The 24411-nt window shown below is 45.5% G+C and overlaps 1 protein-coding gene across 14 annotated transcripts in view; it reads left to right on the top strand.

Moving 5' to 3' along the window:
* fgf14 (fibroblast growth factor 14) overlaps positions 1–24411 on the top strand; it is a 510234-nt gene that overhangs the window by 393232 nt on the left and 92591 nt on the right. For all 14 annotated transcript variants that reach the window (XM_059970534.1, XM_059970540.1, XM_059970539.1 and 11 more), the window contains one exon: positions 3863–3966. In XM_059970534.1, coding sequence (XP_059826517.1) covers positions 3863–3966 — 104 coding nt within the window. The remainder of the gene's footprint in view (positions 1–3862; positions 3967–24411) is intronic.

Here is a 24411-nt window from a genome sequence, read left to right as displayed (position 1 = left end):
GGGGGAGAAAGATAGTGAGAGGGAGGAAGGGAGAGAGAGGGGAGAGAGGGAGAGAGGGGGAGGGAGGGAAAGAGGAAGAGAGTGAGGGTAGAAAGAGAGAGAGAGAGTGAGAGAGCAATAAAGAGGAGAAAGATGGACACAGAAGCAGAAATAGAGAAAAACACAGAGAAAAGGATAGAGGAAGATATGGGGAGAGTGGGAGTGAGAGAGGAGGGGTAGTAGCACTGGAGACAGAAACAAACAGAGAGATGGTGACAGAAGGAGAGGGTGCAGAGAGAGGGAGGAGAGAGAAAGAGAGAGAGAGTGCTGTGTTTCAACCAGGTTATACAACCTGAACTCTGGCCATTGTTCCCCTCCAAGAGGAGGAGGAGGTCCCTCAGCCCCTAACCTATGACCACGTCTGATCCACCTCAGCACCTCAGGTTTTCAACACTCTCTCCATCTTCCTGGATTTGCTTCCAAAGAGCTACCAGTCTCTGCTTTGAATGCACACAATGACTGCTGTCCCACAGCTGCTGGGCATAGAGAATTCAGGGATTCACCACGTCCTGAGTAGAGATGGCTCCCCAGTCTCAGTCCTCACTCTTTCTCCCTAACTTCTCCCACTGGTCTTAGAGTCGTCAGCTGAGGGAAACACCCTCCCTACATCCAGTCTAATGAAACCCCGGTGGGCAGCACTGCAGTGTAGGGCTGAGTGCAATGCTTCACAAAGCCAGTGATTAGGGTTCAGTTCCCACCGCTGTCTGTAGGGAATTTGTACGCACTCTCTGTGACCATGGGGGTTTCCTCCTGCTGCTCTGGGTCCCTTCTACTCTCCAAAGAGTTAGGGCTGGTAGGTTGTGGATATGCCATGTTGGCTTCCCTTAGCATATGCTCAAACTGTGTTGGTTGTTGACACAAGCAACACATTTCACTGAATGGTTCAATGTACATGTGACAAATAAAGCTCATCTCTCAAAAAGTATTGTACAAGTTTCAATGAGATTGCCTCCCATTCTTCCAAACGCAACTGAACGCAGTCCCAGTCCCAGTCCACTCAGCCTCTCCTCATATGGCAAAACCACCATCCGTCGAACCAATCTAGTGAACCTTCACTATGTTCCCTCAACGATAAGTCCATTTCCTTAATAGGTAAGGAGATAGAAACAGTTGACGTTACACCAGGAGCATTTTGAAAAGCCTGTAATGTTTGTAAAGAAGAGAAAATCTGCAGATGCTGGAAATCCAAGCAACACACGCAAAATGCTGGAGGACTTCAGCAGGCCAGGCAGCGTAAGAGTGATCAGTCAACACTTCTGTCCGAGACCCTTCATTAGGCAGATGAAGAGTCTTGGCCTGAAGCATTGACTGTATAAAATTTGTAGTTTACCAGCCTTCGGGAACAGCCCCTGGATCTACAGAAGGTTGGGAGAGTATGAAAATGGCACCTTCAGCCCACACAGTCTTCTTTCACTCACAGACTATCTGGCTGAGGATAGTTAGCTACTTGAGTAACTCCATATTCTGCCCTTTTAGAATGTTGACTTTTTTTGCTGAGATTCCATGGGATTTTTTACCTCAGTGGTAACTTGAGTCAGGACCCCTGCCCTGCCTCTCCTAAGAAACCTTCCCATTTGTTCTCTGATCAGCCATTAATTTCTCCTACACCCAACATCCTGTTTGCATGCATGTTGAATATTTTTGAACCGTTTTAGTATTTGCTGCCCATCTTTTATTCACCTCACAAAGTGCTGGAGGAACTCAGCAAGTCAGGCAGCCTCTTTGGAGAGGAATAACCAGTCTTCGTTTTGGGCCAAGACCCTTCAACAGGACTGGAAGGGAAGGGGGCAGAAGCCAGAATGAGAAAGTGGAGGAAGGGAAGGAGTACAAGCTGGTGAAGTCAAGTGAGAGGGATGCTGGATGGGTGGGAAGCGACAGGATGAGTTGAGAAGCTGGGAGGTAATATTTGGAAAAGGTATAGGGTTGAAGAAGAAGGAATCTGATAGGAAAGGAGAGTAGACCATGGGAGAAAGGGAAGGAGGAGGGGCATCAGAGAGAGGTGATAGGCAAGTGAGGAGAAGAGAAGTGGGTGAGAGGGGATCCAGAATGGGAATGGAAAAAGAGAGAACGGTGGCATCTGTTAGTCTCATGAGACCATGGATCTGCACCTGGAAAATCTACTGGAGTGTCCTCTCCAGGGCGTAGGCCTGGGCAAGGTTGTATGGAAGACCGTCAGTTGCCCATGCTGCAAGTCTCCCTTCTCCATGACAACGATGTTGTCCAAGGGAAGGGCAAGGGCCGATACAGCTTGGCACCGGTGTCGTCGCAGGAGTTGCCAGAACGAGTTTGAAGGCAACATTGGACTGCCTTAAGGACTCCAGCTCCGGATTTGTCCTCAGGGTTTACCCCCGAAGCCTTTCCCATGAGTGGGTATGGCCGCAAGGCAGCGGAGATTTGAAATCAGAGTTTTCCCTCTCTCAGACGGACTGCCTTCCCAGGCTGACGAGCTCCACCTACCCGAAGCACTGGTTTTAAGGCGCCAGGACCCGCCTTCGCCCCTTCTCCTGTCAGTAGAAACAGTTCTGTTGGGCTTAGAGGCTAAGCCCCACGAGAAGGCCAAGAGTTGGACTTGGTTGTCAGAGGCTATTTGAGGCGCATGCTGTGAGGAACACTTTTAGGTAGCAGGAGCTTGTCCCCACTACCACCCCTCGGCTTGACAACCAAAAAGAGAGATAGAGGGAGGAAAAATGATCAGAAGTTAGAAAAATCAATGTTCATGCTGTCAGTCTAGAGACTGAATAGGAGGTGTTGCTCCTCCAGCCCTGAGAGTGGCCTCATCATGGCATTAAAGAAGGCTATGGACCGACATGTCAGAATGGGAATGGGAAGTAGAATGAAAATGGATGGCCACCCTGAAATACCATCTTTTGTGAATGGGGCAAAGATGTTCAATGCAGCAGCCCTCAATCTATGTTAGGTCTCACCAATGTAGAGGAAACACCAACTGTTTATTCCCCTCAATAGACGCTGAGTTCCTCCACAATTTAGTGTGCGTTGCTTCAGATTCCCAGCATCTTCAGGGTCTTTCTTTTTGCCTCTTTTATTTCCTTCTTTGTTTCTCCACTCAGCTTCTGTAGTCAGCCTGGTTTTCATCTGCGTTAACAACCTGGCAGTTTTTTTCCAGGCTCCTCTTGCTTGCTAAATTCTTGGTCACCTGTGAGTTCCACCTTTAATTTCCTTTTGCCGTCCCCTGGGGGAACGTACCGAGACTACAGCTGAAACATTCCCACTGAAGGTCCCCATTGTTCATTCACAGTTTTGCCTGCCAAAGCTTTGATTCCAATCTACTCAAGCCAGATCTGCTTTTGTCCCATTGAAATTGGCCCCTCTCCAAATTACTGTTGGTTCCTATCCTTTTCTGCAGCTATTCTAAAACGAGCAGCCTACTCCTGTTTATGTTTAATGTTATTTTGATCTCTTGCATAAAATAGTTTGTCTTGAGCTCCCAACTAGATTGTAATGAATCTCTGGCTCACGGTTCTGGTTGCTCTTTCACAGAGTGGAACATCTCTTCGCTGTCCACCTTATCAAACCCATCCACATCCTCCAGAGTCTACATCAGCCCACCTTCAGTGGTTTAATAGGATATCAGCCAAATGCAGGCAAAAGGAATTAACTTGGTGGGCACCATGGTTGGCATGGACAAGTTGGACCAAAGGGCTTGTTTCCATGTTGTATGACTCTATTCTGGGGTTCCAGCTTGTTCAGCTCTTCCCTAATAATGCAGGCCATCATTTCGGTGATCATCATCTCACTCCACCTGTTCGCCCCTCTTCACCACACAGCCTGCACACTAACCGTGTTGTTCCTTTCATCCCTCCAGCATTGTTCAACCTCATGCCAGTGGGACTTCGAGTCGTTGCTATTCAGGGTGTGAAGACGGGGCTCTACGTGGCCATGAATGGGGAAGGATATCTTTACACATCAGTGAGTATTCCTGAACATTGGTCCTCAGGCACCAATTCTGAGGTTATGGATGTTTAATGAGATGAAATGTGTATTGAATGTGGCTTCCTGCTTATCCAGGATCCAAGGTCCTGAACCACTTGTGTTTACAAGAGGAGCCCTAACCTTGCAACAGCCCCAGGGCGATCATTATGATATGTCCATCTTCCTTATATACTGTCTCGGGAGAGTTGTCTTGGTAATGGTCAAAGTCTCCAAGTGGGAAATATCTGTTGTGTGTGACAGGAATGATGTGATAGAGTGGCATTTCATCCAGACAGTCTCCCTGATGAAAGTTCAAGAACAATGCAACATTTGCTCATGGTGACCGAAGGACAGGCAGACTGAAGCAATCTCTCCCTTTTGCGTATCCCGTGCTAATCGGCAGCAGCAACCTCAGACCTCCATTTTCCCACTGGCTGTGCTCCTCACTTCTGACTCCTTATCGATGCAGGCAGTGTTATTGCGGTTTGCATCTTGTGGCGTTGGCTCTGGCACTGTGACTGACTGCCAAATTCATCAGATAACTCGGCAAATGCAGTGACTAGTTCAATTGGAGCTATAACTGTTGGGCTCCAGTTGAGTTGAATTCATTTTTGTTGGGGTTTGGCTTTGGTCTAATGACGTTCTTGAACCGCTCAGCACGCCTTCCCTGAGCAACTGATGGACAGATGTTGACAACTTCTGGTGCACAGTCTGAAGCAGTTTCAGCTATGCATTCTAGGCTGGGTAGGGCACACTCACACTGACGCCATCCCACTGCCTGGGGAGAGGGCAACACTCTCATGATCCCAGAGTATAAGTTTAACCTTTAGGCAACTTTACCTTTTATTAGGTGGGCATCAAGGTATAAAATCCAACTGGTTGATATTGAACGAGGAGTTGTAAATACTAAGTCTATGGAGACAGAGCAAGGTGGAAAGAAGAAGTTAGCAAAGGGAAGGTTATATTAATGTTTTTCACCAGTCTGGAGTACTGCTGTTGCAATTTAATGTCTGACCCAAAATCTCTTCCAAGGTCAACCTTTAGACCAAATAATTTCACGAGACACCTTGGCTCCAATGCAACCCAAAGTGCGACCTTGCATCTCCACGGTGCCCTTCTCAAGGTCAGGAATTACTATGCAGCCAGTGCAACACTCCCGAAGCTAACCTGTGCATGGCAAGCTCCCACAAACAGAAATGTGATCGATCCGGTGGTTTGCTTTATCGGTATTAATTTGACAGAGAAATATTTATTCTGGGTACCAGGAAAGCTCTCTTGCTCTTAGAGTCATGGGGTCACACAGCATAGAAACAGGCCTTTCAGCCGAAAGCATCTCTGCCAACTACCCTGCCTACCTACACCAATCCCACTTGCCTGCATTAATTCCATTCCCCTCTATACCTTGTTTGTTCAGGTGTCTTTTAAATGTTGTTACTGTTCCTGTCTCCACCATCTCCTCTGGCAGCTCATTCCAGATACACCCTGCCCTTTTTGTGAAAGAATTGTCCCACACCTCATTGTCAGGGAGCTGTGTACATTTTTATTATAACATTCCCTGGGGTCTTGCCCCTCTCTACAGGTGTCCTACCCTGGATTAACTTCCCAAAATCCATCACTCTGCACTTTCTTTCTTTCATTGGATCTTTTACAGCCAACAGACATAATCTCAGCTGAGAATCCTGTCTGAAAGGTGGTATCTCTGACAGTGTAGCACCCCTTCGGTGTAACACTGGACAACCCACCTAGCTGTTTGTCCCCATGCTTCCTTGCAGACACTACCTAATGGCTTTGTCATTGTCTGGACTCCCAACAGCAATTATCTCAGCACTGAATGTCGGTGGGTCCAAGCCATCGCCTGGTTTCACAGCCTGGATCCACGATGCTGGGTTGGACCTGATACAGGTGGACTGCAATGTTGAGAAAGTTTGCTGGCTGTTGGAACTGTTCATTCCACCAGTGGCTCACTGGGTGTCTCCTCTGAAAGTCATAAATCCAATCTCCCTGCACAGGCTCTGATCCCATAATTCCGGCTGATACTGTTAATGCACTGCTGACAGTTCAGCACTGAGAGAGTGAGCCCTTAAACCAAGATGCCACCACATCTTCCAGATACATGATAACGACCTAATGGTTCTTCTGTTTTAAGAAAGTCATAGCAGCCTCCTGGGACAAGTTTAGCCCCCTTCCCCTCACATTCAAACCAATAACTAAGGCCACTGCCTCACAGCTTCCGCGACCCAAGTTCAATCCTGACCTCCGCTGCTCGCCGCTGTCTGTGTGGAGTTTACATGTTCTCCCTGTGACCCCATGGGTTTTGCCCGGGTGCGCCAGTTTCCTCCCACAGCCGAAAGACGTGAGCATTGGTGGATTATTTAGCGGGTGTAGGTGAGTGGAGCTGATGGGAAGGTTTGGGGAGAGTAAGATGGGGTTGAATGGTGTTGAATTGGTGTAAACACCATGGACTTGATGAGCCGAAAGGCCTGTTTGCAGGCTGTGTGACTTGTTGGGGGAATCATGCTGTACAGATTGTCGGGTGGCCCTACCTGACAGCGCTGACAATTCTGCACAGGCGACCCTGAGAAAGATGCTAGTGAAGTGCTGGCTGTTCGTCTCCTGGTGCAAAATGGAGGAGAAAAGCCTTTACTGACATGGCTCTCTGAGCAACAGTTTTCAACATTTGTAAATCTCCAGCAGCCTCTGATCACACGAGCAAAAATATCTGAATGCATTATTGAATTCCCTTTACCCAGTTTTTAATAGGAAGACAGGTACTATCCTACGTGACATTATGCTTCTATTAAAGGGTGAAGTACTATATATGATGCTTATTGCATACTAATACTCCCACATTTCAACTTCAAAGCATGGGGAAGGTTCCACATAAATCCATTTTCTACTTGCAGTCCCTTTAATCTGGTAACATATTCCAAAGTGCTTCATCGGAGCGCTAATCAAACAAAGTTTGACATAGTCACCTTGGATATAATGAGGGAGTTGTGCCTTTCATGATGTGCTTGATGCAAATGTCAGAGTTTGCTAAGACTAGCTCATTAAGCATTGGGCAAGTGGTTGCTCAGCTGGCAAATTACGAAAATGAAATAAGTACTCGGCGGGGAGAGTTTGCTGGGGTAATTGTTAATTGGTAATACGTTTATAATATTAGCAACTGGTTAACGTTGTCACATGTACTGAAATACAAAGAAGTGCTATTGTCTGTCTACCATTCAGCCAGATTATTCCATACGTAAGTACATTGAAGCCGCATAAAAAGAAATAACAGAATGCAGAATATGGGGTAAATACTGGCCAACTAAACCAGGACAAATTGTTGATGATATTCTACTTACTTACCTGCCACCTGTTACTAAGCGAGGTCCACTGGTCCTCCAGGTTAGCTCAGGGCTAACAACCCTGACTGGCATTGAAGAATCCTTCCATACAGACAGAGTTAAACATGTTTATCTGCCATTTATCACTGTCTGTACAGAAGGAATCTTCATTGCTGTCTCTGTAACAATTTTTTTTTGACCAGTCAAGGTTGTTAACCCTGAGGTGAACCCCTGAACCTGGAGGACTGGTGGACCACTCTTAGTCTGACCCTTACCCTTTGACCTGTTTAGCATGGGTGACCAAGAGCCAAAATACAAGTACTGACTCTCGGGGTCATTGAGGCACGCAAGCCTCCAAACCCTACGCCAAGGTTGTGGTCCACCATTGGTCTTCCCCCTTATCTTGAAGTCAGTGATCAGCTCTTTTTTTTTGCTGACATTGAGGGAGATATAGTATTGACAGCGTGTCACGATCTACTATGCTCTCTAGCTCCTTCCTGTACTCCATCTCATTGTTGTTTTGGATCCAGCCCACTGTGATGCTCCTGTAGGTGGAGTTAGGGCACAATCTAGCAAAGGAGTCATGAGTTTACAGGGAGCAGAGTAAGTGGGTGGGAATTAGCATCACAGGGTTTTTCAGTGATTTGGACCCCTCTCTGTGCTAGCTCATGGACCAGAGGCTGGGAACTCCCACAGGGTGTGAAGCAGTCAACCTGCCCTCAACATCTACCAATTCAAAGCTGGACTCAGGCTGAGCTTAAATGTATCCTCAAGACCAAGAGTTGTAAGCATCAGGAACTCTCTCACTCCCTGACCTGTTCCTTTCTGTGCTGTAATGTATCCTCAAGATGAGGTGTTCTCAACATCAGGAACTCTCTCACTCCCTGGCCTGTTCCTTTCTGTGCACTGCATTTGTAACCTGCAAATTCATGTCTAGTCCCATTAGGAATAGAAGAATTACAGATTTAAGACAGCTAGAAGCTTCCTGACATCTGTAGCCCATTGTAAGGGAGTGTCAGGGTTAACAGGCAGGGTTAAAAATGATGGACTGAGGTTGGAATGGAGACGATGAGGTTGTTTTCCTTGGATCAAAGTTTAAAGTTCAAAGTAAATTTTTTATTATCAAAGTACACATATGTCACCATATACAACCCTGAGATACATTTTCTTGCAGGCATACTCAATAAAAGAGAGATTTGATAGGGGTATATCAGACAGGTTCAGTGGAAAGATGCTGTTCCCTTTGGCAGCTGGTTCAAGATGGTGTCAGGAGAAGCCTTCTCAAGGTAGAGCAGTGAGAATCCAGGACTCCCCTGTAATGGAGGAATAGGGGAACAATTAAGAACTTCCAAAGGAAATTGAAGTGGAATGAGGGAAAGCTGTGTAGAAATAGCTGGGGGCAATAAGGCAGATGAGATTGCTCTGGAAGAATCAGGCCCTGATGGAGTACCTGGAAGGGCATTGAAAACCTGTGCCAACCAACAGCTGAGAGTGTTCAGGACATCTTCAATCTCCCACTGCTGCATTGCGAGGTTCCTTCCTGCTTCAAAAGGATAACAATCATATCAGTGCCCAAGAAGACTATAATCCAGTGGCACTCACACCTGCTGTGATGAAGTGCTTCCAGAATCAACTCCTGCCTAAGCAAGGACCTGGACCCACTGCAATTTGTCTATCACCGCAATAGGTCCACAGTGGATTCATTCTCACTGGCTCTTCACGTGGCCTTGGATCACCTAGACAAAGCAATACTTACATCAGGCTTCTGGTCAGCATTCAACACAATCCACCCATGGTTCTAATCAACAAGCTCCAAGCTCGGTACCTCCCTCTGCAACTGGATCCTTGTCTTCCTCACCGGGAGACCACAGTCAGAGACAACATCTCCTCTTTGCCGACAATTAACACTGGTGTACCTGAAGGATGAGTGCTTAGCCTACTGTTCTACTCACTGTACACCCACAACTGTGTGGCTAGACACAGCTCAAACACAATCTATATACCTGCTCATGATACACCACTTCCTGGCAGAATTTCAGCGGGCAACAAGGAGGCATACAGGAGCTAGGTAACTCAGCTGGTTGAGTGGTATTGCAACAACAATCTTGCACACAACGTCAGTAAGTCCAAAGAATTGATCATGAGCTTCAGAAAAGGGAAGGTAAGGGAAAGCACTCCAGTCCTCATCAAGGGATCGGAGGTGGAAAGAGTGAGCACTTTCAAGTTCTTGAGTTTCAAATTTCTGAAAATCTATCATTGGTCCAACATATTGATGCAGTTACAAGGAAGACTTGGTATGTCACTAAACACTTTCATGAATATCTACAGATGTACCATGGGCAACATTCTAACTGGTTGCATCACTTTCTGGTGTGGAAGTCACTGTACAGGATCAGAAAAAGATGCAGTAAGTTCTAAACTCTGCCAGCTCTGCTCTGCACACTAGCCTCCCAGGCACTGAGGACACCTTCAACAGGCAATGCCTCAAAAAGGTGGCATCCATCATTAAGGACCCTCTCAGCCAGGATGTACCCTCTTTTCATTGTTACCATCAAGGAGGAAGTACAGATTATTTTAACTTCCCACATATTGACTGGGAATCCCAAACTGTAAAAGGACTAGATAGGATAGAGTCTGTCGAATGTGTTCAGGAAAGCTCCCTTCATCAGCACATAGATGTCCCAATGACAGCGCGTGTGATACTGGATCTGCTATTTGGGAATGAGACAGGGCAGGTGACAGAAATTTGTGAAGAGGAACACTGTGCATCCAGTGACCATGATGCCATTAATTTCAAAGTAAATATGCAAAAAGGTAGTTCTGATCCATGGGTTAAGATTATAAATTGGAGAAAGACCAGAGATGATCTGACAAGAGTGGATTGGTGCAGGGTGGTTTCTGAAAAAAGTGTGCTTGGAAAGTGGGAGACCTTCAAAAATAAGATTTTGAGAGTACAAAGCTTGTATGTGACTGTCAGAATAAAAGGTAAAGATAACAAGTGTAGGGAACCCTGGTTTTCAAGAGATATTGAGGCTCTGGTTAAGAGAAAAAAGGTGTATAGCAGGTATAGGCAGATAGGAACGAATGAGGCACTTATGGAGTATAAGAAATGTAAGAGAACACTCAAGAAATAAATCAGGAGGGCAAAAGAAGGCATGAAGTTGCTCTAGCAAACAAGGTGAAGGAGAATCCCAAGGGGTTCTACAGATATGTTAAGAGCAAAAGGTCTGCAAGGGAGAAAATTGGTCCTCCGGAAGACCAGAATGGTAATCCATGTGTGGAGCCAAAACAGATGGGGGAGATCTTAAATGAAATCTTTGCATTTGAGTTTGGGAGACAGATATAGAGTTGATAGAAGTGAGGCAAGGCAATATCAACTTCACAAACCCTGTACAGATTACAGAGGAGGAGGTGTTTGCTACCCAGAGACAAATCAGGGTGGATAAATCCCGGGGCATGACAAGGTGTTCCCTCAGACCCTATGGGAGGCAAGTACAGAAATTGTTGAGGCCCTAGCAGAGATATTTAAAACATCCTTAGTGACTGGAGATGCACCAGAGAATTATGGGATAGCCAATGGTGTTCCTCTGTTTAAAAATATATATAAACCAGGAAATTATAGGCCAGTGAGTCTGATATCAGTTGTGGAAAAGTTATCAGAAGGTATTCTAAGGGGCCGGACATATAAGAATTTGGAAAGACATGGACCGATTAAAGTTAGTCAGCAAGGCTTCAAACATAGTAGGTCATGTCCAACCAATCTTATAGAGTATTTTGAAGAAGTTACCAGGAATGTAGATGAAGGCAAAGCAATGGATGTTGTCTACATGGACTTTAGTAAGGCATTTGATAAGGTCCCACATGGGAGGCTGGTCAACAAGGTTCAGTCACTCAACATTCAGGATGAGGTAGTAAATTGGATTAGGCATTAGCTTTGTGGGAGAAACCAGGGAGTGGTGGTAGAGGGTTGCCTTTCTGACTGGAGGCCTGTGACAAGTGGTGTACCGCAGGGATCGGTGCTGGAACCTTTGTTGGTTGTCATCTACATCAATGATTTGGATGATAATGTGGCTAACTAGATCAGCAAATTTGCAGATGACACCAAGATTGGGGGTGTGGTGGACAGTGAGGAAGGCTATCGTGGCTTGCAGAGGGATCTGCATCAGCTGGAAAAATGGGCTGAAAAATCACAAATGGAATTTGATGTAGACAAGTGTGACATTTTGCACTTCAATAGGACCAACTAGGGTAGGTCTTACACAGAGGCTAGTAGGGTACTGAGCAGTGTGATAGAACAAATAATTCATAGAAACATAGAAAACCTACAGTCCTTCAAAGTTGTGCCGAACATGTCCTCACCTTAGAAATTACCAGGGTTACCCATAGCCCTCTATTTTTCTAAGTTCCATGTACCTATCCACAAGTCTCTTAAAAGACTCTATCATATCCGCCTCCACCACTGTTGCCAGCAGCTCATTCCACGCACTCACCACTCTCTGTGTAAAAAACTTACCCCTGACATCACCTCTGTACCTACTCCCAAGCACCTTATCCTGTGTCCCCTTGTGCTAGCCATTTCAGCCCTGGGAGAAAGCCTCTGACTATCCACATGATCAATGCCTCTCATCATCTTATACACCTCTAACAGGTCACCTCTCAACTTCCGTCGCTCCCAGGAGAAAAGGCCGAGTTCACTCAACCTGTTTTCATAAGGCATGCTCCCCAATCCAGGCAACATCCTTGTAAATCTCCTCTGCACCTTTTCTATAGTTTCCACAGCCTTCCTGTAGTGAGGCAACCAGAACTGAGCACAGTACTCCAAGTGGAGTCTGACCAGGGTCCTATATAGCTGCAACATTACCTCTCAGCTCCTAAATTCAATTCCATGACTGATGAAGGCCAATACACTGTATGCCTTCTTAACCATAGAGTCAACCTGCGCAGCTGCTTTGAGCATCCTATGGACTCAGAACCCAAGATCCCTCTGATTCTCTACACTGCTAAGGGTCTTACCATTAATACTATATTCTGCCATCATACTTGACCTGCCAAAATGAACCACTTCAAGCTTATCTGGGTTGAACTCCATATGCCACTTCTCAGCCCAGTTTTGCATCCTATCAATGTCCCACTGTAACCTCTGACAGCCCTCCACACTATCCACAACATCCCCAACCTTTGTGTCATCAGCAAATTTACTAACCCATCCCTCCACTTCTTCATCCAGGTCATTTATAAAAATCACAAAGAGTAGGGGTCCCAGAACAGATCCCTGAGGCACACCACTGGTCACTGACCTCCATGCAGAATATGACACATCTACAACCACTCTTTGCCTTCTGTGGGCAAGCCAGTTCTGGATCCACAAAGCAATGTCCCCTTGGATCCCATGCCTCCTTACTTTCTCAATAAGCCTTGCATGGGGTATCTTATCAAATGCCTTACTGAAACCCATATACACTACATCTACTGCTTTTCCTTCATCAATGTGTTTAGTCACATCCCATTGAAACATTTGGCATATTGGCCTTCATAAATCAATACATTGAGTACAGGAGATGGGGTGTTATGTTGAAGGTGTATAAGATGTTGGCGAGACCTAATTTAGAGAATTGTGTGCAGTTTTGATCACCTACCTTAAGAAAAGATGTAAATAAGGCTGAAAGAGTGCAGAGAAAATTTACTAGGTCTGTTGCCAGGTCTGGAGGACCTGAATTATAAGGGAAGATTGAACAGGTTAGGACTGTATTCTTTAGAATGTGGAAGACTGTGTGGATTTGATAGAGTTATAAAAAATTATGAGGGGTATAGAAAGGGTAAACGCAAGCAGGTTTTTTCCACTGAGGTTTGGTGGATCGACAACTAGAGGTCTTAGGTCAAAGGTGAAAGGTGGGAAGTTTAAGGAGAACATGAGGGGAACTTTCTTCACTCAGGGTAGTGAGGGTGTGGAACGAGCTGCCAGCACAAGCGGAGCATTCAAACTCATTTCAACATTTAAGAGAAGTTTGGATAGGTACATGGATAGTAGGGGCATGGAGGGCTATGGTCCCAGTACAGGTTGATGGGAGTAGGCAACTTAAATGGTTTTGGCATTGACCAGATGGGCAGAAGGGCCTGTTTCTGAGCTGTACTTCTCAATGACTAAGAGAGGCTGATCTATGTTCATTAGGAACAGCTACTGTAGGAGTACAAACTGCATTAGGTGTGACATTGGCTGGCTTTCTTTCTTTACATATGCTGCCTGACCTGTTGAGTATTTCAATCGCTGTCTGTAGATGCTTTAATAGTTATAGACAGTGAGCCGCAGGAGTGAAGTGGCGCTTGCTTGGCCTGTTGGTGATCACCACGAGTGAAAGCGATGTACCCCTGGATCCATTATGTTGACAGGGATATTTTTCCCAGGGTGTTGCAATACCATAGGTTTAAAGAGAGTCTTAGAGGAAGAGAAAGAGACGGAAAGATTCAGGGAGAGTGCTCAAGAGGCTGGGTCCTTGGTCAGCCGCCTGTGGCGGAATAATTACGTTCAGGGTCTGCACTGGAGAGTACCACTACCTGGAAAGTTTTCAGGGTCAGAACAGATCACTGAGTTCAAGAGCATTGGGATGAAAGATAAATGTTTAATCAAGGGAGGGGAATGTCTAATAGTGAGGGCTTATTAACAAGGAGCCTCCCAGGCTGCTGGAGGGACGGGATAGTATTTGATTTTGCTACAGTGCAGAGTATGTTCTGTACCAGGCATCAAGCCAGTTGAACACCTTTACTACTGACTTTTATTTGGCCTTTTGCTTGGTTGGCACAGGCATAGCAGAATGTTTTCAAAACCAGATATTTTCCAATGTAAATTCAGGCTATTTATAGCTTTCATCAATCCATTGATGCATAGACAGTCAAAAAGCAGTTTCTAACCCAAAGATCTTTCACTAAGCCTTCTGCAGCTTGTTGCTTTTGCATTTCACACCCCACTGGGCACCTTTCAATGACTTCCAGTTCCATTTCCAAGGAAGATCTACATCTCTTTATTGCTTATTCCTAACATCTATTAAAGTAATTTCTTATTATCAAAGTAGGGAAATGAGACCAGATACTACTGAGATACATTTTCCTGCAGGCATTCATAGTAGAACAAAAAGTACGATAAAATCAATGAAAAGCTACACACAAAGACTGACAAATTGTGCAAATACAAAAAGAAAAAAGTAATAATAAATACATTTAACAACACACACAAAATGCTGGTGGAACGCAGCAGGCCAGACAGCATCTATAGGGAGGAGCATCGTCGACGTTTCGGGCCGAGACCCTTCGTCAGAACTAACCGAAAGGAAAGATAGTAAGAGATTTGAAAGTTGTGGGGGGAGGGGGAAATGCGAAATGATAGGAGAAGATCGGAGGGGGTGGGATGAAGCTAAGAGCTGGAAAGGAGATTGGTGAAAGTGATACAGAGCTGGAGAAGGGAAAGGATCATGGGATGGAAGGCTTCGGGAGAAGAAAGGAGAGGAGGGAGCACCAGAGGGAGATGGAGAACAGGCAAACAACTAAATATGTCAGGGATGGGGTAAGAAGTGGAGGGGGGGCATTAACGGAAGTTAGAGAAGTCAATGTTCATGCTATCAGGTTGGAGGCTACCCAGTCGGTATATAAGGTGTTGTTCCTCCAACCTGAGTTTGGATTCATTTTGACAGTAGAGGAGGCCGTGGATAGACATATCAGAATGAGAATGGGATGTGGAATTAAAGTGTGTGGCCACTGGGAGATCCTGCTTTTTCTGGCGGACCGAGCGTAGGTGTTCAGCGAAACGGTCTCCCAGTCTGTGTCGGGTCTCACCCATATATAAAAGGCCACATCAGGAGCACTGGACGCAGAATACCACACCAGCCAACTCACAGGTGAAGTGTCGCCTCACCTGGAAGGACTGTCTGGGTCCCTGAATGATGGTGAGGGAGGAAGTATAAGGGCAGGTGTAGCACTTGTTCCATTTACAAGGATATGTGCCAGGAGGGAGATCGGTGGGAAGGGATAGGGGGGAACGAGTGGACAAGGGAGTCGCGTAGGCAGTGATCCCTGTGGAAAGCAGAAGCGGGGGGGAGGGGAAAATGTGCTTGGTAGTGGGATCCCGTTGGAAGTGGCAGAAGTTACGGAGAATTATACGTTGGACCTGGAGGCTGGTGGGGTGGTAGGTAAGGATAAGGAGAACCCTATCCCGAGTGGGGTGGCGGGTGGATGGGGTGAGAGCAGATGTGCGGGAAATGGGAGAGATGCGTTTGAGAGCAGAGTTGATGATGGACGAAGGGAAGCCCCTTTGTTTAGAAAAGGAAGACATCTCCTTCGTCCTGGAATGAAAAGCCTCATCCTGAGAGCAGATGCGGTGGAGACGGAGGAATTGTGAGAAGGGGATAGCATTTTTGCAAGAGTCAGGGTGGGAAGAGGAATAGTCCAGGTAGCTGTGAGAGTCTGTAGGCTTATAGTAGATATATAGTAGATAGGCCGTCTCCAGAGATGGAGACAGAAAGATCAAGAAAGGGGAGGGAGGTGTCAGAAATGGAGCAGGTAAATTTGAGGACAGGGTGAAAGTTGGAGGCAAAGTTAATGAAGTCGACGAGCTCAGCATGCGTGCAGGAGGCAGCGCCAATGCAGTCATCGATGTATCGAAGGAAAAGAGGGGGATGGATACCCATATAGACTTGGAACTTGGACTGTTCCACAAAGCCAACAAAAAGCAGGCATTACTGGGACCCTTGCAGGTGCCCATGGCTACACCTCTGGTTTGGAGGAAGTGGGAGGAGCCAAAGGAGAAATTATTGAGAGTAAGAACTAATTCCGCTAGACGGAAGAGGCCAAAGGAGAAATGATTGAGAGTAAGAACTAATTCCGCTAGATGGAGGAGGCCAAAGGAGAAATTACTGAGAGTACGAACTAAATCCGCTAGACGGTGGAGTTATAAATAAAGAAATACATTTATTTATTTATTATTAAACCAAAGGCCACAGCCTCAGAATAAAGGAGCATCCATTTAGAATGGAGATGAGGAAGAATTTCTTTAGCCAGAGAATGGTGAATCTGTGGGATTCGCTGCCATAGGCGACCATGGCGGCCAAGTCTTTGGGCAGAGGTTGATTAATTCTTGAGTAGTCATAGGAAAAGGCAGTAGACTGGGGCTGAGAGGGAAAATGGATCAGCCATGATGAAATAGCTGAGCAGACTCAATAAGCCAAATAGCCTAATTCTACTTCTATATCTTACGGTCTAAATGAATAAACGATACTGAGAATATGAGTTGTAGGGAACTTGAGAGTGAGTGCAGAGGTTGTGTTCAGTGATCAGTTCAGTGCTGTGATGTGGTGTGGGATCTAAGGTTCCTGTACTTCCTCTCGGATGGTCGCAGCAAGACGAGAACATGGCCTGTTTGGTGGGGGTCCTTGATGACGGACGCTGCTTTCTTGTGGGTGCACTCCTCGTAGATGTGCACGATGGTGGGGAAAGCTTTTCCTGTGATGAATTGGGCTGTATTCCCCACTGGTTGGCTTTTCACGTAATTAATATCACTTCGCTGGAACATTGCCCATGCAGAGATCGAGGCAGCACTCTTGAGAAAAACAATATAAAACAATGGCAGAGAGGCAGAGAGGCTGAACTAAAGGCAGATTTCAATGATGTGGATGAAAGTATTGGATGGGAGTCTGTCCGATGAAGATACAGTGTTTGTTCTGTTCAAGTGTAGTGACTTCACTGGCAACCAGAGATTGAAAATTAATTTGAAATATGACAGACAGCTTCCCAGCTGCGGTTTGTGGTGAATTACAGATTTAGCAGCAGTCACTGAGAAAGGGGAAGGATCTCTGATTCACTACTTACTCTCTGCTCTCAAGAAGGATTAGGATATAAATGGAGAATGCTGGAAATAGAGAGTGAAGAAGGAGAGAGAGAGGGAAGAGAGAAAATTAACGTTTCGGGTCATTGACCTTTAATGTGAACTGTTCCTGAAAAGATTGAAGAGTTGATCAGACTTCAAAGAAAACCAAATTGCACAACCTGATTAATTCTCTCTCACTGTCAGAATGTGTCAGCCACAAGTAATTGCCTCCTGCCCCCAGTTGTGGTTTGGATTATTGTGCGTTGTCAGACCCATGGCACTTGTCAGCATATTTAAAGCAAACACAGCACCAATGACCTTCACCTGCCTCCTTGAGGTGATACCCCATTCATTCCTCGAGGGGCTTCCCTGACCAACTCTGTCCCTCCGTGCAAAAGGAGACCAAACTGTAGTCCTTCCCCACAGAGCCTTAACTTCATCCGCACCACACTTCAGTGCGGCCCTCAACACACAGTCCCGTTGCCTGGACCGTGTCAGTCAGCAGCAGTCCCTTATGGACATCTATCTCACTGTGGTGGAAGTCCAGACCACAGTGGGCAGACCAAATTCACTGAGCGGATGATGCTCCAACAGGAAAGGTATCGATAAGCTTGAAAGAGTGCAGAGAAAATTTGCGCGGACGTTGCTGGGAGTTAAAGTGAAAGGTTGAATAGGTTAGAGCTTTATTCCCTGGAGTGCCAGAGAAGCAGAGGAGATCTTACAGAGGTATTCAAAATTATGAGGTACAGATGGGGTAAATACATACTGGCTTTTCCCCTTAGTTTGTGTGAGACTATAACTAGAGGTCTTGGGTTTGGGGCGAAAGGTGAAATATTTCAGGGGAAGCTCTTCATTCAGAGGGTGGTGTGAATGTGGAATGAGCTGCCAGAGGCAGTAATCAACACCGGTTCAATTGTAACATTTAAGAGAAGTTTGAATAGAGGGGTATAGAAGGTTATGGTCTGGGTGCGTGTAGATGGGATTAGGCTGAAAATCAGGCTGGCTCAGAGTAAATAGACCAAAGGGTCTGTTTCCGTGCTGTTGTGTCTCTAACTCTATGTCATTTGATGTCTGTCTCAGTGTATGTCTCTGGGACCAGCCTGTAGATCAGTCCCTATTACACAGCCTCTGGGGAAGGCGTCTACCTCACACAGACTATCTCCGTTTCACAGTGAAATGCTGAGAAGTTGCCAGTTTCACACAGAAGCTGTGAGAATCGCTGGTAGAGCAAGAGGGAGAGAAGTTGCTTTGATGCAGTAAGGGATGTGCTGTGTGATTGGCACTGGGGTAGGTGGGTGGGTGCTCAGGAACAGAGCAGATGGCTTCCTGCAGATGGAGGGAACTCCCTTGCTCCTGTTTCCTTTCACGCCGCATCAAAGAGAATTAAAACTGATTATGTTCCTGACACTCACTTTACAAGCCAGGCAGTGGATGGGCAAATTCCTCCTGAGTAACCAGTGAAGTTCTGGTGATTATCCCTAACTTTAGTTGTTGCTGCATTATTAGTGAACACAATCACTTAGTTTGTGTCTCAGTTCTGTCAGAACATTCGAATTCTGAAGCCCACACCCAACAGCTTTCATTCTATTGATCTACATGGTTCAGTGATGGAGAGCTTTGTGCCACTGCACACAAAGTTCGATGCTCCCTCGGTACTGCCCAGCCCATGATGCAAACCTTCTGCGGTACTACCCCTTCCACAGTCTGAAATTCCCTCAGTACCCTCCCCTTTATTTTGCAAATACAGAAGTTTACTTAAGTCAGAGGCTGATATGTTCTTGATTAGTCGGGGCCTCAAAGGTTACGTGGGGAGGCAGGAGAAGAGGTTGAGAGGAAGAATAAATCAGCCATAATGCAATGGTGGAACAGACTCGTTGGGCTGAATGGCCTAATTCTATTCCTGTGTCTTATAGTTTATTCACCAACAAAAATATATATAATAATCTGTGGTTCCTCAAACTGTTTACAATTTCAAATCGAAATACGATTGCTATTATCTACAAGCATTGAATCTCCTGAAGGGCTCAGTGTAACACTCCCTCAATACAACAGCACATAGACACATAGCGCTTTTGATTAATAATTTTAATTCAGAACCAATTCTTCAAATTGATATTGATTTAAAACATTAACTTTGTATTTTCCTTCTCGTAGTTATTGTAGATATGCTGAGCAGTTCAATAATTTTCAGTTTTATTTCAGATTTCCAGCGCCTGTGTGATTTCCCTCATCCTTTGTTACCCTGATGTTTAATTACACACAGCCTCTAACTTCATGGTTGGCATCAGTTCACCATCATCTCCATCACGCACACAGCAACACTGCTGCTCAGAAAGAGGAAAATTTGTCATTAAATACAAAAATAAATTTTAATTAGGGAGATTTATTTTATATTTAGGATAATTGGCAAGCTAGTAATGATTTAAAGGATCTACAGTGTGATGCTTAGGAAAAGATTAACTCCAGGAGATTAATATTTTAAAAATTGCATTTGCGATGATGATAATTTAAAGCAGGAATTGGATAACTAAACTGAACAGGAGCTGTGCCCTGATCATGTAACACCCTTCACACTGCCCTAACAATCAAGGAGGAGTGCTATCTAAAGATTCACACCTACATGGCTATCCAATACATAAAATGGACTAAATTTGAATAGAACATATCTACTTATGAAACCCCCCACAGATGAAGAATTCATGTTGATTTGCAGAAAAATGCACAACAAACACTTGAGCCAAATCTTTGAAAGAGAGTCTCTTCAGATCCCCCTCCCCACCGATCCTCCCTACACCTCCCTTGAGGACCCAGGTGCTCTTTCTTTTCTTGTTGCCCTTTCAGATCACACATCCCAGATCATAGCAACTTACTCCCCCTCTGCCCCGCCTCGCCTCCACTCCCCAGTTGTTCTACCGATCCCCTTAGATGGGAGATGGCCAGTATAGGGTGGTGGAAGGAAGGGATAGAGCAAAAGCAGTCAGGTAATGGGCAGGTCCGGGTGAGGAGGGTGGTAGGCAGGTGGAGGAAGGGAGGGTGGGAATAATGACAGAGGCTGGGAGGTGATCGGTGGAGCTGACATTGTGCTACCAATGGTGGAATCTGATGGGAGAGGAAGGTGGAGTGTGGAATCGAGTGATGTGGGGAGGGAAGAGGTGAACAGTGGGTGGGGTGGGAGACCCAAGGTATGAGGTGATTCTTTCATTTGTGTTTAGCCTCAACCTGGCAGTGGAGGACAGACAAGTCGGTGTGGGGCATGCTTTTCTTTCCCAGCCGGACTTCAACGTAGTTGATGTTCTTGGGAGAAATTTGGGTCTGGTTCCTGATCCTACCACAGGTGCTTACAGGAAAGGGTCATGGGAGGAGAGCGCCAATCCCAGGAAGGGAGTTTGATAAGTGGGAGAATTCCTGATGTTCAAGAGAAGCTGTTTTGTTTCCACTTCAATGTCCTTCACCTCCTTGTTGGATTTATCCTCAACGCATTTCCCAACACCTGGGCAATCTATCAACCAAGAAACCCCTGTCAAATGAATTAAATCAAAGATTTATTTAATTAAAATACTTAAACTACCCAGCACTTCTCCACAGAACAAACCCCAGGCTCTTTCTCATCCTATCTACACCAGTCTCTGAAAGGAGTAGATTAAAGCAACAAACAATCTGTCGGAGCGACTCAACAGGTCAAGCAGTATACATGGAGGGAAAGAAACTGGGGATGTGTTTGGTCAAATCCTTACCAGCACTTGGAATGAATGCAGCTTTAGATTTTAAAAAATGTCAACCTCTGACCCAACTCATGACTTGAGGGATAAAATTCACCCTGTTGGTGCAAAAACTGTGATGTGCATGGTTTTAGCATAACCCTGCATTTGCAATCTGTGTCCTGCTTTACAAAGTAAGCCTATGGTCTAAAAACATGAAGATATAATTAATAATGGTACATACCTATCTCCTGCCTGTGAAAATATTTGAATGTATACACTTGGGGCAAGAATACCAGAAAATTAATCTTTGGACAGACAGCCTGAATGCATTGGTGAAATCTTGACCTAAGTTGTACTTTAACAGCTGTGCTCTATGTATAAGTGTTCTTTTATTGTACAATAGAGATTCCTATAACAGGTAAGGCTTTAACTCATTGAGCTCATTTCCTTACTCTGTGAATCTCCCTGTAAGGAAGTTAAATAAGCATCATACACCCTTCTGTTAGACCACACTTGGACGATAGTGTAGCACAACTGTTTTACAGTGCCAGGGATCACTGATCGGGGTTCAGTTCCCACCACGGCATCTAAGTTGCTTGCAAGCTGGAAGCCTGGCGACAAGAGTCCTCGCTGATTGGCTTTGACACAAACGATGCATTTCACTGTATGTTTCTATATACAACTAAGTTAAACTTTATAAAATCCCTTTCTAAATTGGCACTGCTGGTAAAGCCACTGGCTCACAGCTCCAGCGACCCAGGTTCGAACTTGGGAACTCTCTGTGTAGAGTTTTCATGGTCTCCCTGTGACTGTGTGAAATTTTTCCTGAATGTTCCAAATCCCAAAGATGTGCAGGATGGTCAACTAATTGTTCCTAGAGAGAGGGTGGGATCTGGGGGAAGTTGTTGGGAATGTGGAGGAAATAGGTTACAGGAAATAAATGGGGAAATGGAACTGAGAACTGGAATAGACTCAAAGATGAGAAAATCTGCAGATGCTGGAAATCCAAGCAACACACACAAAATGCTGGAGGAACCCAGCAGGCCAGGCACCATAAACAGTTGACGTTTCTGGCCGAGACCCTTCTTCGGAACACATCCTGATAAAGGGTCTCATCCCGAAATGTTGACTTTACTCTTTTCCACAGATGCTGTCTGGCCTGTTGAGTCCTCCAGTGTTTTGTGTGTGTAGCTGGAATAAACTCAATGGACTGAATAACCTTCTAAGATGTATGGAAATGTGAGAATCTGCTTCAGAGAAATCTGGTTTAGGAGGGAGTTCAACAAGGAATAACTAGAATGATATGTAGACTGAAAGAGTTAACTTATAAAGCCAGACTACATAGACCAGACCTCTGCCTCTCATACTCAATCTGCCTCCAACTATCATCCACCTTCTGTAGTCTCCCAACTCACCTGTTCCCCTCCCTTTGGTGATGCAACCTGTCAATCATCTGTCACCCTTCCTCAGTCCACCAATCACTTGGGCTCCTATCTCAGCACTCCCAACTGCCTCTCTCTGCTTACCATTCACTCTCAGTCCTGATTCTGGGTTTAGACCCACAACGTTGACAATTCCTCCCCATGCACAACCCCCCCCACAGATGTTCTCGACCCACTGAGCTCTTCCATCAGATTGTTCATTAAACTAGACCTCTAATCTCTTGAGTGTGAATGAAGTTTTACAAGAACAAGTGTGTAAAAAAGGACCCGTAGAATCATTGGGGACCCAAGCCATCCCAACACAATCTATTCCAGCTGCCACCATCCGGGAAGCGGTACCGCAGAGTAAAATCCAGGACCAACTGGCTCTGGGACAGCTTCTTCCACCAGGCCATCAGACTGATGAACTCACGCTGACTTAAGTGTACTCTATTGAGTGTTCTATTTATTATAAGTTTTTACAAATTGCTATGATTGCACGTTGCACATTTAGACAGAGACGCAATTGTAAAGATTTTCACTCCTCATGTATGTGAAGGATGTAAAAGATAAAGTCAATTCAATTCAAGTTTTGATAGTGTCCTATCTGGTGAGGAGAGCCTAGCTGTGGCAGGAAGCTCCTCCTTGTTCACAAAGCAGTGGGAATTAGGAACTCTCACCTTGAGAATGGTGCTGTCACAGCCAGGGAAACAATTAATGACTTCAAAACTGAGATCAGAGGACTTTCATCAAAAGTAAAATACCACAGATGCCAGAAATGCTGAGATAAAAATAGCAGAAATTGCTGGAAATGTATATATATTTAGGTCATTTAAAAACTCTTAGATAGGCATATGGATGCTAGAAAAGTAAGGACTATGTAAAAAGGAAGGGTTAGATTGATCAATCTCAGAGTAGGTTAAAAGACTGGCACAATATTGTTTCATGTTCTGCATTCAATCTTTAGCAGTTCAGGCAATATCTGTGGAGAGAGGAACAGAGTTAACCTTTCATCAGAACTGGGAAGAGTGAATAAAAATGTTTTGAGGAGGCATAGAAGAGTCGGAGGAAAGAAGAAAGGGGAAGGAATGTGTCAGGGTGGATGAGGAAGATGAGGGTGGTAGCCGACATTTTAAAGTGAAAGAAGGGACTTGTCGAGAGCCTCTGGGATTCACACGTCACACACTGCTGTGTCGTCTCCGGCACATCAGTCAACTAGAATTAGAGTATTGTGGCTGGGACAAACTGTGCTCTACACATCTCGTTCCTTGCCTCTTTCCTCAATCAGCAGGAGCTGCCAAACAGGCACCAGGCTGACATACTGAAGGAGACCATGTGAGAATCCCATCACCACAGGATGTGAGATGCGATCCTGGCAGGCCTCAGCAACATGTTGTCTGAGTCTCAAGTTGTAAGTGATGTTTAAAGTCTGACCTTCAGAAGTATTTATTCCGGAAGAGAGCTCCTTAAAATAGGAAAAGGAATTGAACAGAATTTCCCAGGGATCTAGATAGCTTCGGATCTCCACGATTGAAAGCACAGAGCGACAGGGTTGTACTGGAAGCAAGAGCTGTTGGACAGCTGGGAGCGCCGAGGCTTCTGGAACTGGAGGAGGTTCTGAAGATAGGGTGTCTCCTTGGATTGAATGTCAGACGCTCTGCCGGTGGATTTAGACTCCACTGTTCAATCCCAACCCAATAGCAGGCAGACTGCCCTCAGCTAGCCTTGCTGTTTCGAACGCCTCATCTTCCTGGCCTCTTGCCCCTCCCCTACCATGTCTCTCCACCAATCCCTGTTCTGATCGAAGATCCCTGCCACACCCCTTCATCCCTGCTCGAGGGTACAGAAGGATAGAGGCAGGTTAGGTGAGTGGGCAGTCATCTGTGGAGAACTATGCAGCCTTAGCAGTCACTTCAGAACTCACAGGAGCAGAAACAAGTCATCCTTCATCCTGAGAGAGGGTCGAATGGGAAAAGAAGACGTGCTCATGGCTGGAAGAATTGTATGTAAAAGTAAGGAGGTGATGTTGTGGTTATACAGTGCACTGGTGAGACCACATCTGGAGATCCGTATTGGTCTCCATATCTAAGTGCTTCCCTGCTTTGAAAATAGTTCAGAGAAGACCATAATACATAGGAGGA

Source organism: Hypanus sabinus, chromosome 5, assembly GCF_030144855.1.
Source record: "Hypanus sabinus isolate sHypSab1 chromosome 5, sHypSab1.hap1, whole genome shotgun sequence".
Classification (NCBI taxonomy): domain Eukaryota; kingdom Metazoa; phylum Chordata; class Chondrichthyes; order Myliobatiformes; family Dasyatidae; genus Hypanus; species Hypanus sabinus.
Note: the sequence above shows the minus strand (reverse complement) of the source record. Positions and strands in the feature narration are given on the sequence as shown.